Source organism: Alnus glutinosa, chromosome 7, assembly GCF_958979055.1.
Source record: "Alnus glutinosa chromosome 7, dhAlnGlut1.1, whole genome shotgun sequence".
In the NCBI taxonomy this organism is placed as follows: Eukaryota; Viridiplantae; Streptophyta; class Magnoliopsida; order Fagales; family Betulaceae; genus Alnus; species Alnus glutinosa.
The window spans coordinates 6992949-7005913 of record NC_084892.1 but is presented as its reverse complement, the minus strand read 5'-3'; the positions used below and the strand labels follow the sequence as shown (position 1 = coordinate 7005913).

General features: G+C 33.1%; 1 protein-coding gene across 1 annotated transcript; it reads left to right on the top strand.

Annotated features, from left to right (window-relative positions):
* The first annotated feature begins 10829 nt into the window (after positions 1-10829).
* LOC133873191 (uncharacterized) lies at positions 10830-12019 on the top strand. The gene is made up of 2 exons (XM_062310923.1): positions 10830-11109; positions 11595-12019. Exons 1-2 carry the CDS (start codon positions 10830-10832, stop codon positions 12017-12019), a joined length of 705 nt encoding a protein of 234 aa, XP_062166907.1.
* Positions 12020-12965: the final 946 nt, after the last annotated feature.

Sequence of the window (12965 nt, the reverse complement as noted above, 5' to 3'; positions counted from 1 at the left end):
TCAGGAAGCTACTTTAAAAACGACTTATAGTTTATCGGGTTTTTTTATTATTAACCCATTTTTTATCAACTTAATATTTTTTTGAAATAATTAGCAACTTAAATATGGCATCAAATATCTTTTTTAATTTAAATCTTGTCAACCTAATTTAACTCTTATTTTAATTAATTATTCTACGTGTATATCTTATTTCAAAAATTAGATCCCATTTGAAATTTAGCATTCTTGCTTGCTTTTAAGCCTTTTTTATCATTGATCAAAATCTTTATCATCATAATTTTCAATTCTTTCTTTTCTCTTTCGAAAAATAGTACATAAATTAAAGCCCTAACTCTATAGGCTTAAACTGATATACAGACCTAAGACTAATCTATAATGTTTTACGTGTTTTTTTATAATAAATTAAAGAAATAAAAAGAAGATAACCAAGTTACATGAATACAACGTTTCATTGGCCTCTACATATAATAGCTTCCTTTTACATTGGGTTATAATTGAGTCAAGGACCCTTCCAAGCCCAAGATTCGGGTACCCAATGCATTGGTTCCAATTTTTGGTGGAACGAGGACAAATATTGGAAGTTAGGCCCTTAACCATTGGGCCAATATAATTATTTGGTTTGTGAGTATTGGGCCTAAAACCCCCATAATGCCAAAGTACAAATATAAGTATTTGTAATAAGAAATTTACATTGGGGATTCTTAAAGATAATAATTGTAAGGAAAGCATATAGAAAGGGGAATGGATGCTTTCTTTTTTGCCATTTTTTAGTCTTTGAATTTTTAATAAACTCACCTCATTCGTCTATTCTATATGATATTAACTAATAGTCATGTCAAGGATAATTAGAGAATAAAAAACTTGAACTGAGGTATATATTAGGCCTATTTATAGTTGAATAAAGCTGGTTAGAATAGGAAATACGATCAAAGAATTAAATGTAAAATATTACAAAATAAAATCAAACTCTATTAGGAAATAAATCAATATATGAGATATCATACCAATATACAAAATCAGAATATTTTTAAATATATTCTAACATCCCTCTTCAAATTGAAGGTGGTAATGTAGATACCAACTTGAGTTTAGAAACAAGATTGTGGAAACGTCCACGTGGAAGTGCTTTAGTGAACACATTAGCCAATTGGTCAACAGATGTAATAGGACAAAAGCAAAGAGTTCCCTACAAAAAATGGTAATGCACACAATAATAGTCAAGCTCAATGTGCTTAGTGCGTTCGTGGAAGACATCATTATGTGCAATATGAATCGCATTTTGATTGTCGCAAAGGTTCAAGAGGTAAAGTCACAAAATTTAAAGCTTTAAGTGGATGTTTAGAGGATTATAAGAGTTGACAATCAATAAATGATTTGGGTTTGAGTGAAGCTATTCGGGACCAAGTGAAAAAATGAGTGGAAGTAGTAGAAGCAATATCTAAAATTGCGATGGACTGATCAAGAAGGGGCAGAGACACAAAAGAGTTTGGACTCATACCTGATACTCATGTGCAACAGGGGAAGGCAACATAGAAGCAGTAGCAGGGAAGCAGTTGACACACAAAGAGGTGTGGACTCATTAGTAGTAGTGGATGCATCACTAGCAATATTGAAAGAAGAATTGAAAGAACACGGGACCGAATTCAAACCTCCAAATCAAACACACAAGCAAGAAATGTAAATAACAATATTCAACAAAAACACATCACCATAACACAAATATTTTGGTTACAAAGTGAAAAATCCTAAGAACATGTCAAAGGGAAAAATCATTATGGGGCAGTTAAACCTGGACAATCACTATCATAAAGGATATTCAAAATACATTATAGAAACTTACCAAACCCCATTTTGTAAATCTAAGATTCTGTATGACAACAAGCTTCCTGCTTGCTTCCGATCTAGCCAATCTTCTTTAAGTACCTTTCCTCACCAACTCCGTCGATATACTCTTCAAAGATAAAACACATTGCAGTGGAAACTAAATTCATTAACTAAAAATTGTAATTACAACATCAGAGGCATTTAACTGTACATCTGTTTAAAGCTTATTAATATATTAATTATATAACAAAAGAATGGCTATACAAAAGTGATGTCACATACGACACAAGCCAGGATTACAAAGTCTATACAAAATATTGACTATCCACAAGTCCAATAAATACAACTGTCGTGAAGAGCTTCAGTTATAGTATCACAAATACAACACCACATGGTCATCATCGACATCTGCGATGCCTGCAGCCAAAGCATCAACATCTACACAATCGTAGTGGTAGCCATGTCCGCATAGATGAAAGTATGAGTCCACAAACTCAATATTATAAAACTTATTGAGTTTTCATAATGGGCTAACTATTTTCCTTTCTACCTTACTTTTACTATATCAACTACCATTAGTATAAATATTTCGTTTTAAAATGTTTCGTAGATGGTATGGTAAACACAGGCACTTGTAAACAAAATAAATCTTACTATTTTATACACATATTTATACATATATCATATGACTAAGCCATACTCGTATACAAGCTTTCTAAATCTTCGGAAAATACAAGCATACGGGTACGTGTAAGTAGAAAACAAGTGGTATCATAACTCCGCTATACAGAGATACAGGTATTTTTAAACCTTCGGGAAACACGAGTATCTAAGCACATCTAAGCATGAAGCCTTGTAAAACATCATTTACACTCTAGCCATAACAATATACATATGTTCTGTTCCATTCAAACTTATAAGTATATTAATACATCTAGTATGAAATTCCATATAAATCAACTACGCAGTCTAGCTATAACTACATATCACACATCATGTCATGCTTGCCTTACATCTGTTTTCCTTATTTTCTGTTGCTGATGCCGTTGGGCTTTATACTCACTGGTCTTACACTTGCTTTGGTTGCTATGTGTCATGGGACTCGAACCTTGAGTCTTGTTTCTGATGTCGTGGGGCTTTATACCCACTGGTCTTACACTTCCTCTGCAAAGGTACCTTTAAACCTTGGTCTTACGTTCAGCATTAATGACTTCGTTTCATGCTCATGCTTATCATTTCTTATACTCATCATGATCATACTATCATACACATATGCATCATATAATTTTGCATGCTTCTATTTCTCTTTTCAAATACATCATGAAAACATAAATCTCAATTCATTTGAAATCATTTAAAAACATAACACATTTCACATTTCCATAAACATATTCCAAAGCCCAGAAATCATCAAATTATTACTCAATATAATTAAAGGTATTGAGAGCATCCACATACAAATACTATCCTAAAATATCATTGGCTCGAGTTTTAGAATAACATAACATTTTATACACCATAAAACTTCATTAAAGTAGTATATTTTCTCAGTGAGTTGAATACTCACCTTTGATGATTGACTAACGGCTTATGAAGGAATTTTTTGATGTAAGCCTCGCAATGTACTTTGTATAATACATTACAACGACACATTAAGACTAGCCTATAATATCTCTAACTCTAAATTTTTCACTTAAGTTATTGATTTGATCAAGAGCTAAGACCTATGGAAAACCCATAAATTTCAAGAGTTCCATTAAACAACCCATCAACTAATAATACTAACCCATAAGATAATCTTAGGCTTAGACACAAAATTCACCAATTTAAAACACTTAGACAAAAAATCTAAGGTTTTGGGTCTTACCTTGATTTCTCACCAAAATGAAACTTAATACTCGGAACTCGTTCAAAACACCACAAAATACACAATACCTAAAGGAAATTGAGAGATTAAGCCCAAACCCCTCGAAAATCAACACAAAGGGAAACAAAGCTAAGATTTTCGAATTTACCTCAAAACAATCGGTGAAAATATAGATCTTGCAACGAGGATCACGTTTCTGATGTCGGATTCACGTTTGAAGGCATCAACTACTGAAATCTAGGGTTTAGAATCAAACCCTAGGAGACAGAATGGAGAGAAATATGTTGAAAACTCGCTCAACCAATTTATACCCAAGCCTATCCGGATAGGTAAATAAGTCATCCGGACACTCGTGTGTGAAGTTGCGTATCTGAACTCTCGGGTAATGCTGTTTGGACACCAAAATGTTCCGTCCGGACGTGCATGAAACTGAAATTCCCGAGAAGATATGTCTACTAGCTGTCTGGACACGGCAGCAGACATGACCCTACTGCTTGACCTGCCCAGACACAGTAAGTGCCCGTCCAGACGCCCAACTAAGAAGTTCAATTCTAAACATTTTCTAAGTGTTCTTTTTCCTCATTTTACCTAATTACTCACTTAATTAGTTTAATTCATGTTTTTAACACCTAATTATTATGTTTGACGTTACAATTTTGTTCTTTCAAATTTTGAAACCGTCATGACAACATTCTAACGCCTTCTAAACACATCATTTTTTCGCACCAAACAATTGGGAGAATAAAGGGACAACAACTAATAGTTTTGAACATTGAATAGGGCCAATTTCTAAAACCTAACAAGAATGATCATGTTGCTAAGAAGAAATTTGTGGAGAAGTAGCAATAGATTGGAAAAATAAGTGAGAGGGGATAACCGTATTTGATGAAGGGAAAACAATCTGAGAAGAAATACTAGAAGGCTTGGAGACAAGAGCATCATCCTGTACATAAAACACATTCTCATTAAACACTACATGCTGAGAAATTTAAACACCGTTGAAAGAGGGATCAAGACATTGTAGAAACCTATAACCTTTTTTTATTTGAACTATAGCCTTGGAAAATACACCTTATGTTGTGAAACTCAAGTTTATGTCAATATAGGGCCGAATAAGAGGGTAATAAACACATCCGAAAAACTCTTAACTTAAAGTAATCAGGATCTTTGTCAAATAGAAAGATTATATGGTGTAGCAAATTTTAAAGTTGGTTTGGACATTTTGTTAATTAAATAAAGTGCAGTGTAAAATGCATCTACTAAATAGATAGAGGGAAGATGAGAATGGGCAAGTAAATAAAGATAACCCAATCTCAATTATGTGCAAGTGTTTTCTCTCGGCTATCCCATTTTGTTCGGAAATAAAATGCCATGTAATGCAGTATAAAATTCCATGTTGTGAGAAATTAAAAGAATATATAGAAAGTGAGTAAACAAATTCATCACCACCATCACTTTAGAATTGCTTAATTTTTGTGGAAAATAGGTTTTCTACAAGACATTTAAACTTGATAAAGTAGGAGAATGCATTAGATTTATTAGATAACGGATACAACCACAAAATTTTTAGAAAAACCGGCAACAAATAAAATATAGGATTAAATACTTTATTGGTACCTTAGTTTTGGAAACTTTATTTTTTGGTACCTGAGTTTCAATTTGAATCACGGATGGCACCTCAGTTTTGGAAAAAGACCGAATTGGTACCTTAGTCAAGTTTTCCGTCCAAAAACTAACGATCCGCCACGCAAGGACGGAGCTAGAAATATTTATGGACAGGGGCCAATGGCCAAAAAAAAAAATTTGGTAGCGGCCAAATAAGCTAAATTTTTATTTTTACCTTATATTTTTTTAATTTTTTAGAAAAAAATAAAATAAAAATTCACCTAATAAATTTTGGAAATTGGGGGGGGGAGGGGGCATGGCCCCTGCCAGCCCCCCTCCCTCCGTCCCTGCCGCCATGTCACTACTACTTAGCACCATTAGGAACACAACACATATCCCTTGCGACATGTCTGCACCCACATAATTGTCGTATCACCCAAAAAAAAATTAAAAAATTACAAATTGTTTGGATGATTTGGCAATTATGTGGGTGCTAACATGTTGAAAAGGCCATTTGGCCTAGGTAGTTTTGACACAGAATAAGATCCTCTCAATTTTCATATGAAATTGATCAGAATTTAAAGTTGATGCATCTAATGGTGTATATGATTTAATATTATTTTAAAATTTTAAAATGCGTGCTAATATTGACTTCATATACATCGTTAAATGTACTAACTTCAAATTCTGACCACAATGGAGATGATCCTATTCTGTTTTGATGTACATCAATAAAACCAATGAGACTTGGACCTTTATTTCGAGAAAATCAGAGGCAATAAAAATAAGGGTTAAATACCTTTTTGCCCCATTAAGTTTAAAACTTTTATTTTTTACCCCATCAATTTTTGTAACGCCCAAGAAATGTGTGTGTGTGTGTGTGTGTGTGTGTGTGACCATTCGGATGCTAAAATTCACAATATATGTAGACTAGATGTAAGCACCATCTATCAAGGTATTTTATTAAAAAGAATCATCATCATAGACACAACAAAACTTAGCTTAAGTAGAATCAAACTCAGCCCATGCAATAAACACAGTAGGAGCATGAACCAGAATTAGTTAGTGAATAATACAAGAGTTAACCGACTTGAAGTTACTGAGTGAACAATGTGCATAACGTGTAGGAGATTTTTGTTAAGTGCTCATCATTGCTAAACATGATATTTTAGAGTTGATTCATAAATCTAAAAGCACGTATGTGAAGTTTAGTTATGTTAAAACCGGAAATTAGATAGTTAGTCGAATTAGTTGTGGTTTAAATTGTAGTTAGAAAGGATAAGAGATATTTAGGAAAACTAATGATTTTTTTTTGTCCTTTGAAGCCATCACCGAAACACCTATGTTCTCCCTGTCCGTGGATGATTAAGTTGGTGTTAATCTAAACCATTCGAGTTCTCTATAACAAATGAAGATGAGCTTCTACCATTTTTAGGAAAATCAGAAACCGGAACTCCTTTTCCTTGTGAACGAATTTATGCAACTCTCTATCTCTCTTTGTCTATACAGAAAATCAGAGAAGCAGTTTTTCTTCCCCTTATCTCACCATCAAACAGAATTTAGAAATGACCCAGAAAAGCCACTCTGATCACTCCACTATGTCTTACGGTTTACAATAGAAAAACAAAAAATGAAGTTCAGTTTTAGCTTCATTCCTTACTTATTCGGTTAGTAGCTTAGAGACAGAAAAAGAACTCAGTTTGAACTCTCAAACCAGCCTCTAACCTTCGGACAGCAACACTTCATCGAAGAGAAAACAACTCCTGCTTTCACACCCTGCAATAAGTTTTCTCCTTGCTCGGTATAACAGAGGAATTCTCTTCTCTTTTGCATCATAGAATATTTCTCTCATCTTTCCTCTTTTATTCGGTTACTAAAGCCTCCCAAGTTCGGTTCACAGCAGTGAAGAAGAAATAAGTGCAGCACTTATTTTATTCTAGGAGAAACCGGTAAGCTTCCTAAAACAGAAAATCAACATGATATGTATATGTGAATAAATGTCTAGATGAAAGAGTGATATGTATGTTTAGTTATATATATATACACACACACACACACACACACACACACACATAGCAGATTTGAAAAGAAAAGGAAGTGATCGCGTGTGTACTATAAAACAAAACAAGTGTGCTTAAAATAGAAACAGGTGCGTGAGTGACTTGAAAAGTGTGTGCATGTAAAGTGAGTAAGTAGGTCTGTTTTTAGGGGTGAACATGTACTATTAGTGCTTGATAAAATGATATGTTTGTGTGTGTTTGGTGTTTGACATAGAGACGTGTGTATTGTGCGCATGGAGGGTGAAAAACCGTGAAGTGGATTGAAAGTGTTAGAGTGAAACATGTGTGTGTGTGCTATGAGTGTTTGGTAAAACGTGTAAGTGTGGGATTGAGAGGTAAAATATATGTGTTGTGCACTTTGAAGTGGAAAACCGTGAGTGTGTGTGTGGTTATTTGTGCAGTGAACATGTGTGCAGTGTTGCATGTGGGAGTTAGAGATAAGTGGACTTTTGTAATAAAGACAAGTGTATGTGTGCGCGCAGGGGCGGAGGCACGTTGCCCCCCACCAAAAAAAAAAAAATTGACTTCTAAATTTTTTTTTTTTTTTTTTTTTGGGTTAATGCACTAATGGCCCCTGCAAAAATTGAATTCAACCCCCCCTAATTTTGTTTTTAATAAGTAAAAATGAGATTTAGAAAAATCCCCTAAAAATTTACTCAAATACTACTATTTTTTTTCTTAAAAAAAAAAAAAAAAATTATCCTCAAGCATCAGTGTTGTAGTTCAGGCACTTGAATCTTAAAAAAGAAAAAAATCATAATAATAAAAAAAAAATCACAGCTACGCAGCATATAAGGTCATAGGGAAAAAAAAAATAATATCGACAGACATGAGACAGCAATCAAATCCTCTCCAACACGGCAAATGTGAAATCACTGAAATATCAATCAAAAAAATTCACACTTCACAAGAGAAAATGGGGCAAATGCAAAATTTGCTTTTCAGTTTTCAACTGTCTCAAATTTTCCTCAATAACTTTCTGTCAAGTATCACCCAAACCCCAAGAAAAAGAAAAAAAAATGTTCTGGTTCAGTCCTGAAAATACTGAGAGGCTCAGAAGGGAGAGAACTGAGATCTGAGAGACTGTACATCCACTGTCTTCCACGCACCCGACGCTACGTCGCGCGGTCCATGCTGTTCATCTAGCCTCGAGACACTGTCGTCCGTCACCGTGAGACACTGAGACGTGAGTTATCTGCCCTACGCCAATTTTTCTTTTCTTTTCTATGCTGTGTTTGAGAGAGGCGTGAGATGACGAGATGTTGTGTTTGAGACTTTGAGAGAGGCGTGAGGGGAGAAATGAAATTAAGGAAAATGAAATTAGGAATATTGTGGTCTGTGGGTTTGTCATTTGTAGTAATGTTGAAGCCAGAATGATAGAACTTAGAAGGTCCTAGAAAGTATAAATTAGAAAAACTGAAAGACCCACTTTGACTTAATGACTTCAATGCTTTGATGCGTGGGACCATCAGACCATGGGTGGGGACTGGGGAGATCGGGAGAGAATTGAGAAATGTGGTAAATTGGTAATGTATTTTGTTTGTTGTGGACTTGTGGTGGAAGATTTTTTTTTTTGATGAAAAGATTCTTTCTTTTCAAAAGGGACCAATGGATTTGTTGGAAGTTCTGGAACGTTTTGATTTTGGATATGAGATTTTTTTATTAGGAATCAAATGATTAAAATTTTAAATGTGATATGTGATTAATGTAAGAAAATAACCAATTAATCAAATATGCTTTGTTAATATTTGTTTTTGAATGATAAAAAATTTTTATATTTGTTTTTATTATTTAATTTGTTTTTCCAGTATTTAATCTAGATAGAATTCTTAAGAAGCTTACAAAATAAATACACAAAAAAAAAAAAAAAATTAAGTATGCCTCTTTTTTTAATTGTGTTTCATTTTTTTTATTATTATTATTGGTTTGCAGCATTCAGCTAGCACATTATTGTCTTTGATTTGTTTTCAAGAAACTCCTCAAGCTCAAGAAAACATTGCTTCACTGAAAGGTACTCATTTTTCTCGTGTCCTATTAATTGTGCTTAGTTTATTTGTCAAGTAGTTTATATTTTTTTGTGTTTGTTATTTTGGGTAGATTAAGATTCTTAATAGTTACTTTGATTATTGATTTTTTTTTCTTCTACTTTGATGGGTTTTTTGATTTAGTTAATCATTCGTTGCTTTTTTGGTTGTTAATACTAATTAGAACTATTATAAATAAAAAAATTCTAATAAAGATCTTATATTTCTAGGTACTTTTTAGTTAATTTATTAATCTATAAATTTTTCTTACAGCTTAGAAAAATATGAGTAGACCAAAAACAATTGATTCATTCTTTAAGAAAAAATATGCGAGTCATTTAGAGGTTAATAGTGATACACATTTAAATAGACCGTTAGCAACGGATCTTAATGCTTCAATGACTGATGAGCGGCCTTCCAAATGTCCAAGAATCATTCCTGAAGAAATTGATGTCACCTCTTTGCAACATGATTCAGGAAAACATCCACAAATATAGGAATTTCTTGTAAACTTACAAGATAAAATGCGATGTACTTATCTTAGAGCTGGCCTATGTCAACCTATTCTTAAACCTATAGAATATCCAGTTTCAAGACCAAAGAATCATCGTCGTCGATTTCAAGCTTCTTGGTTTTAAACATACTCAACTTGGTTGGAGTATTCAGAATCAAAGGATGCTATCTTTTGTCATCCATGTTATATTTTTGCTAAGAAATCAACAGGCCGTCCAAGATCAAATGCATTTATAGTGAAAGGTTTTAAGAATTGGAAAAAGGTGAACGATGGAATGAATTGTCTTTTAATGGGGCATGTGGGGACAGACCCAAATTCACCACATAAAATTGCTGTGAAATGTTGTGAAGATCTGAAGAATTATTCACGGCATATTGGCAAGTTGATTGAAAAACAGTCATCACAAGAAATAGATAATAATCGATTGCGGCTCAAAACCTCAATAGATAGTGTTTGATGGCTAGCATTCTAAGCATGTGCATTCAGAGGTCATGATGAAAGCTCCGACTCAAAAAATCAAGGTAACTTCATTGAATTGATAAAGTTTTTAACAACTTTTAATGATAAAGTTGATAGAGTTATGTTGACAAATGCTCCACGAAATGCCAAATATACATCACCCCAAATTCAAAAATAAATTTTGCATATCTTTGCAACTAAAGTGCGAGATGTGATTCACAAAGAAATTGGGGATGCTAAATTTTGCATTCTTGTTGATGAAGCTCGATCGGGATGAGTCAAAAAAGAAGCAAATGGCAATCATTTTGAGATTTGTTATAATGATAGTTTTATTCGAGAGAGATTCTTTCATGTTGTCTATATCAAAGATACTACTGCATTAACTTTAAAAAAAAAGAAAGATATATGATGTCATTTCTTGTAACGACCTCAAAATTCAAAATATTCGATGTCAGGGATATGATGGAGGTAGTAATATGCGTGGTGAATGGAATGTGTTACAAGCTTTATTTCTTAGAAAATGTCCATATGCATATTATGTGCATTGCTTTGCTCATAAGCTACAATTAGCTTTGGTTGTAGCGTCTAGAGAAGTAAAATATGTTCATCGGTTCTTTGAGAATTTGAATTTTATTATCAACATTGTTGTTGGTTCTTCAAAACGCAATGGTGAATTGCAATCTACTCAAGTTGTTGAGATTGAAAGTATGATTGCTTCTAATGAAATTGAGACTAGAAGGGGGGCAAATCAAATTGGTACTTTGCAACGACCTGGAGATACTCGATGGTCTTCTCATTTTAATTTTGTTTGTAGCTTGATAAAAATGTTTCGTGCAACTTGTTCAATTCTCGACACAATCTCAAAGGAGGGAACCAACTATTCTCAACGCGGTGATGTTGAAGCGGCTTATATGGTATTAACATCATTTGAATTTGTTTTTATCTTACATTTGATGAAAGAGATTATGGGATTTACTCAGTGTCTTTGTCAAGCTTTGCAAAAAAATTCTCAAAACATTTTAAATGCCATGAAAGTGGTTTCAACTACAAAATCACTTCTTCAAAATTTGAGAAATGAAAAATGAGAGCCTTTCCTTGATACTGTTAAATCATTTTGTGAAAAAAAAAAAGAAATTGATGTTCCTGATATGAATGCTTGTACCATGTCGCCAAAATGAAGAATCTTCCATGACAATGGAGCATCATTTTAGAATTGATGTATTTATTGCTGCAATTTGTAGTAGTCTTCCAATTGCAAGAACTGGATAATAGATTTAGTGAGCATGCAGTGGACCTTCTTCGTCTTAGTGCCGCTTTGAGCCCCCAAGATGTATACAATTCATTTAAGATCGATGATATATGCAGCTTAGTTGAGAAGTTCTATCCTCAAAATTTTACTGAGCAAGAGAAAATCATTTTGAGATTTCAATTGGATCATTATAGGCTTGATGTGTCAAAACATTCAGATTTTCAGAATATGTCCACTTTATCTGAGTTGTGCAGAGGATTAGCAATTTCAGGAAAATCGAAGATTTATAATTTGATTGACAAGTTGATTCGTCTAGTGTTGACTCTCCCTGTTTCTACCGCTACTACTGAACGAGCATTTTCTGTCATAAAACTTGTAAAAACTAGATTACGTGTAGAATGGAAGATGAGTTTCTAGCAGATAATTTGGTAGTTTATATCGAGAAATAAATTGCTAAGGATTTCACGACAGAGATGATAATGAATGAGTTTTATTCCATGAAAGATCATCGACGTTGAGCACAATTCGAAGGAGATATGAAGTTCTTTTTTGGATTTTTTTTTTTTTTTTGTACGTATCTATAGCAAACTAGAACGCTTTTGTATTCGGAAGAAAATTTATTTTTAAATATGATTTTATAAACATGTAACTTTTGTATACAGTTATAACTTATGATTTATTATAAAGTTAAGTTTAACTGTTTAAGACTTGTTTTCTTTTATTTTACAAGCGGGAGCACATATTGAAGGATTATATATATTTATTTAGGTTCGCCCCCCCCCCCCCCCCCCCCCCCCCACCAACTAATTCCTGGCTCTACCCCTATGTGTGCGCGCTGTAAAAACTGTGAGAGTAGTTGTGTAATACCAATGATGCTTTGTTGTGTGCGTGCGCGTGAAGGGCAATGATTGAGTGAGTGAGAATGTGTAAAAAAAATAAAAAAATAAAAATGAGAGAGATTACTATTATGTATTTTTTATATATTTATATATATATATATATATATATATATATATATATATATATATATATATATATAATGAGAGAGATTACTATTATGTATTATATATATATATATGCCTATTAACATGTGTACCAAAAGAAAGAATATATGTTCAAAATATATTTTAAACAGGGAATGTATTTAATTGGAAATATATATATATATATATATATATATATTATAAATATAAAATGTAGCCACTGTAATACCCAAACAAATAATGGTTCTATTTAATAAAGAACTAGAAGAGATAGTGGTGAACAATGATTTTCTTAGCACTATTTGCTAATCTAGTATTTCATGAATATAATGCTGCAATTAATATTTCCGTGGACTCCGTTGAAACAAAGGACTGTAAGT

Excerpts from the sequence above, each read along its gene's own strand:
- LOC133873191 (XM_062310923.1), top strand. The coding sequence starts at position 10,830 with ATGCGTGGTGAATGGAATGTGTTACAAGCTTTATTTCTTAGAAAATGT. Across the intron at positions 11,110-11,594 it reads AAGGGGGGCAAATCAAATTG|TAGTCTTCCAATTGCAAGAA; the intron begins GTACTTTGCAAC and ends TGCAATTTGTAG.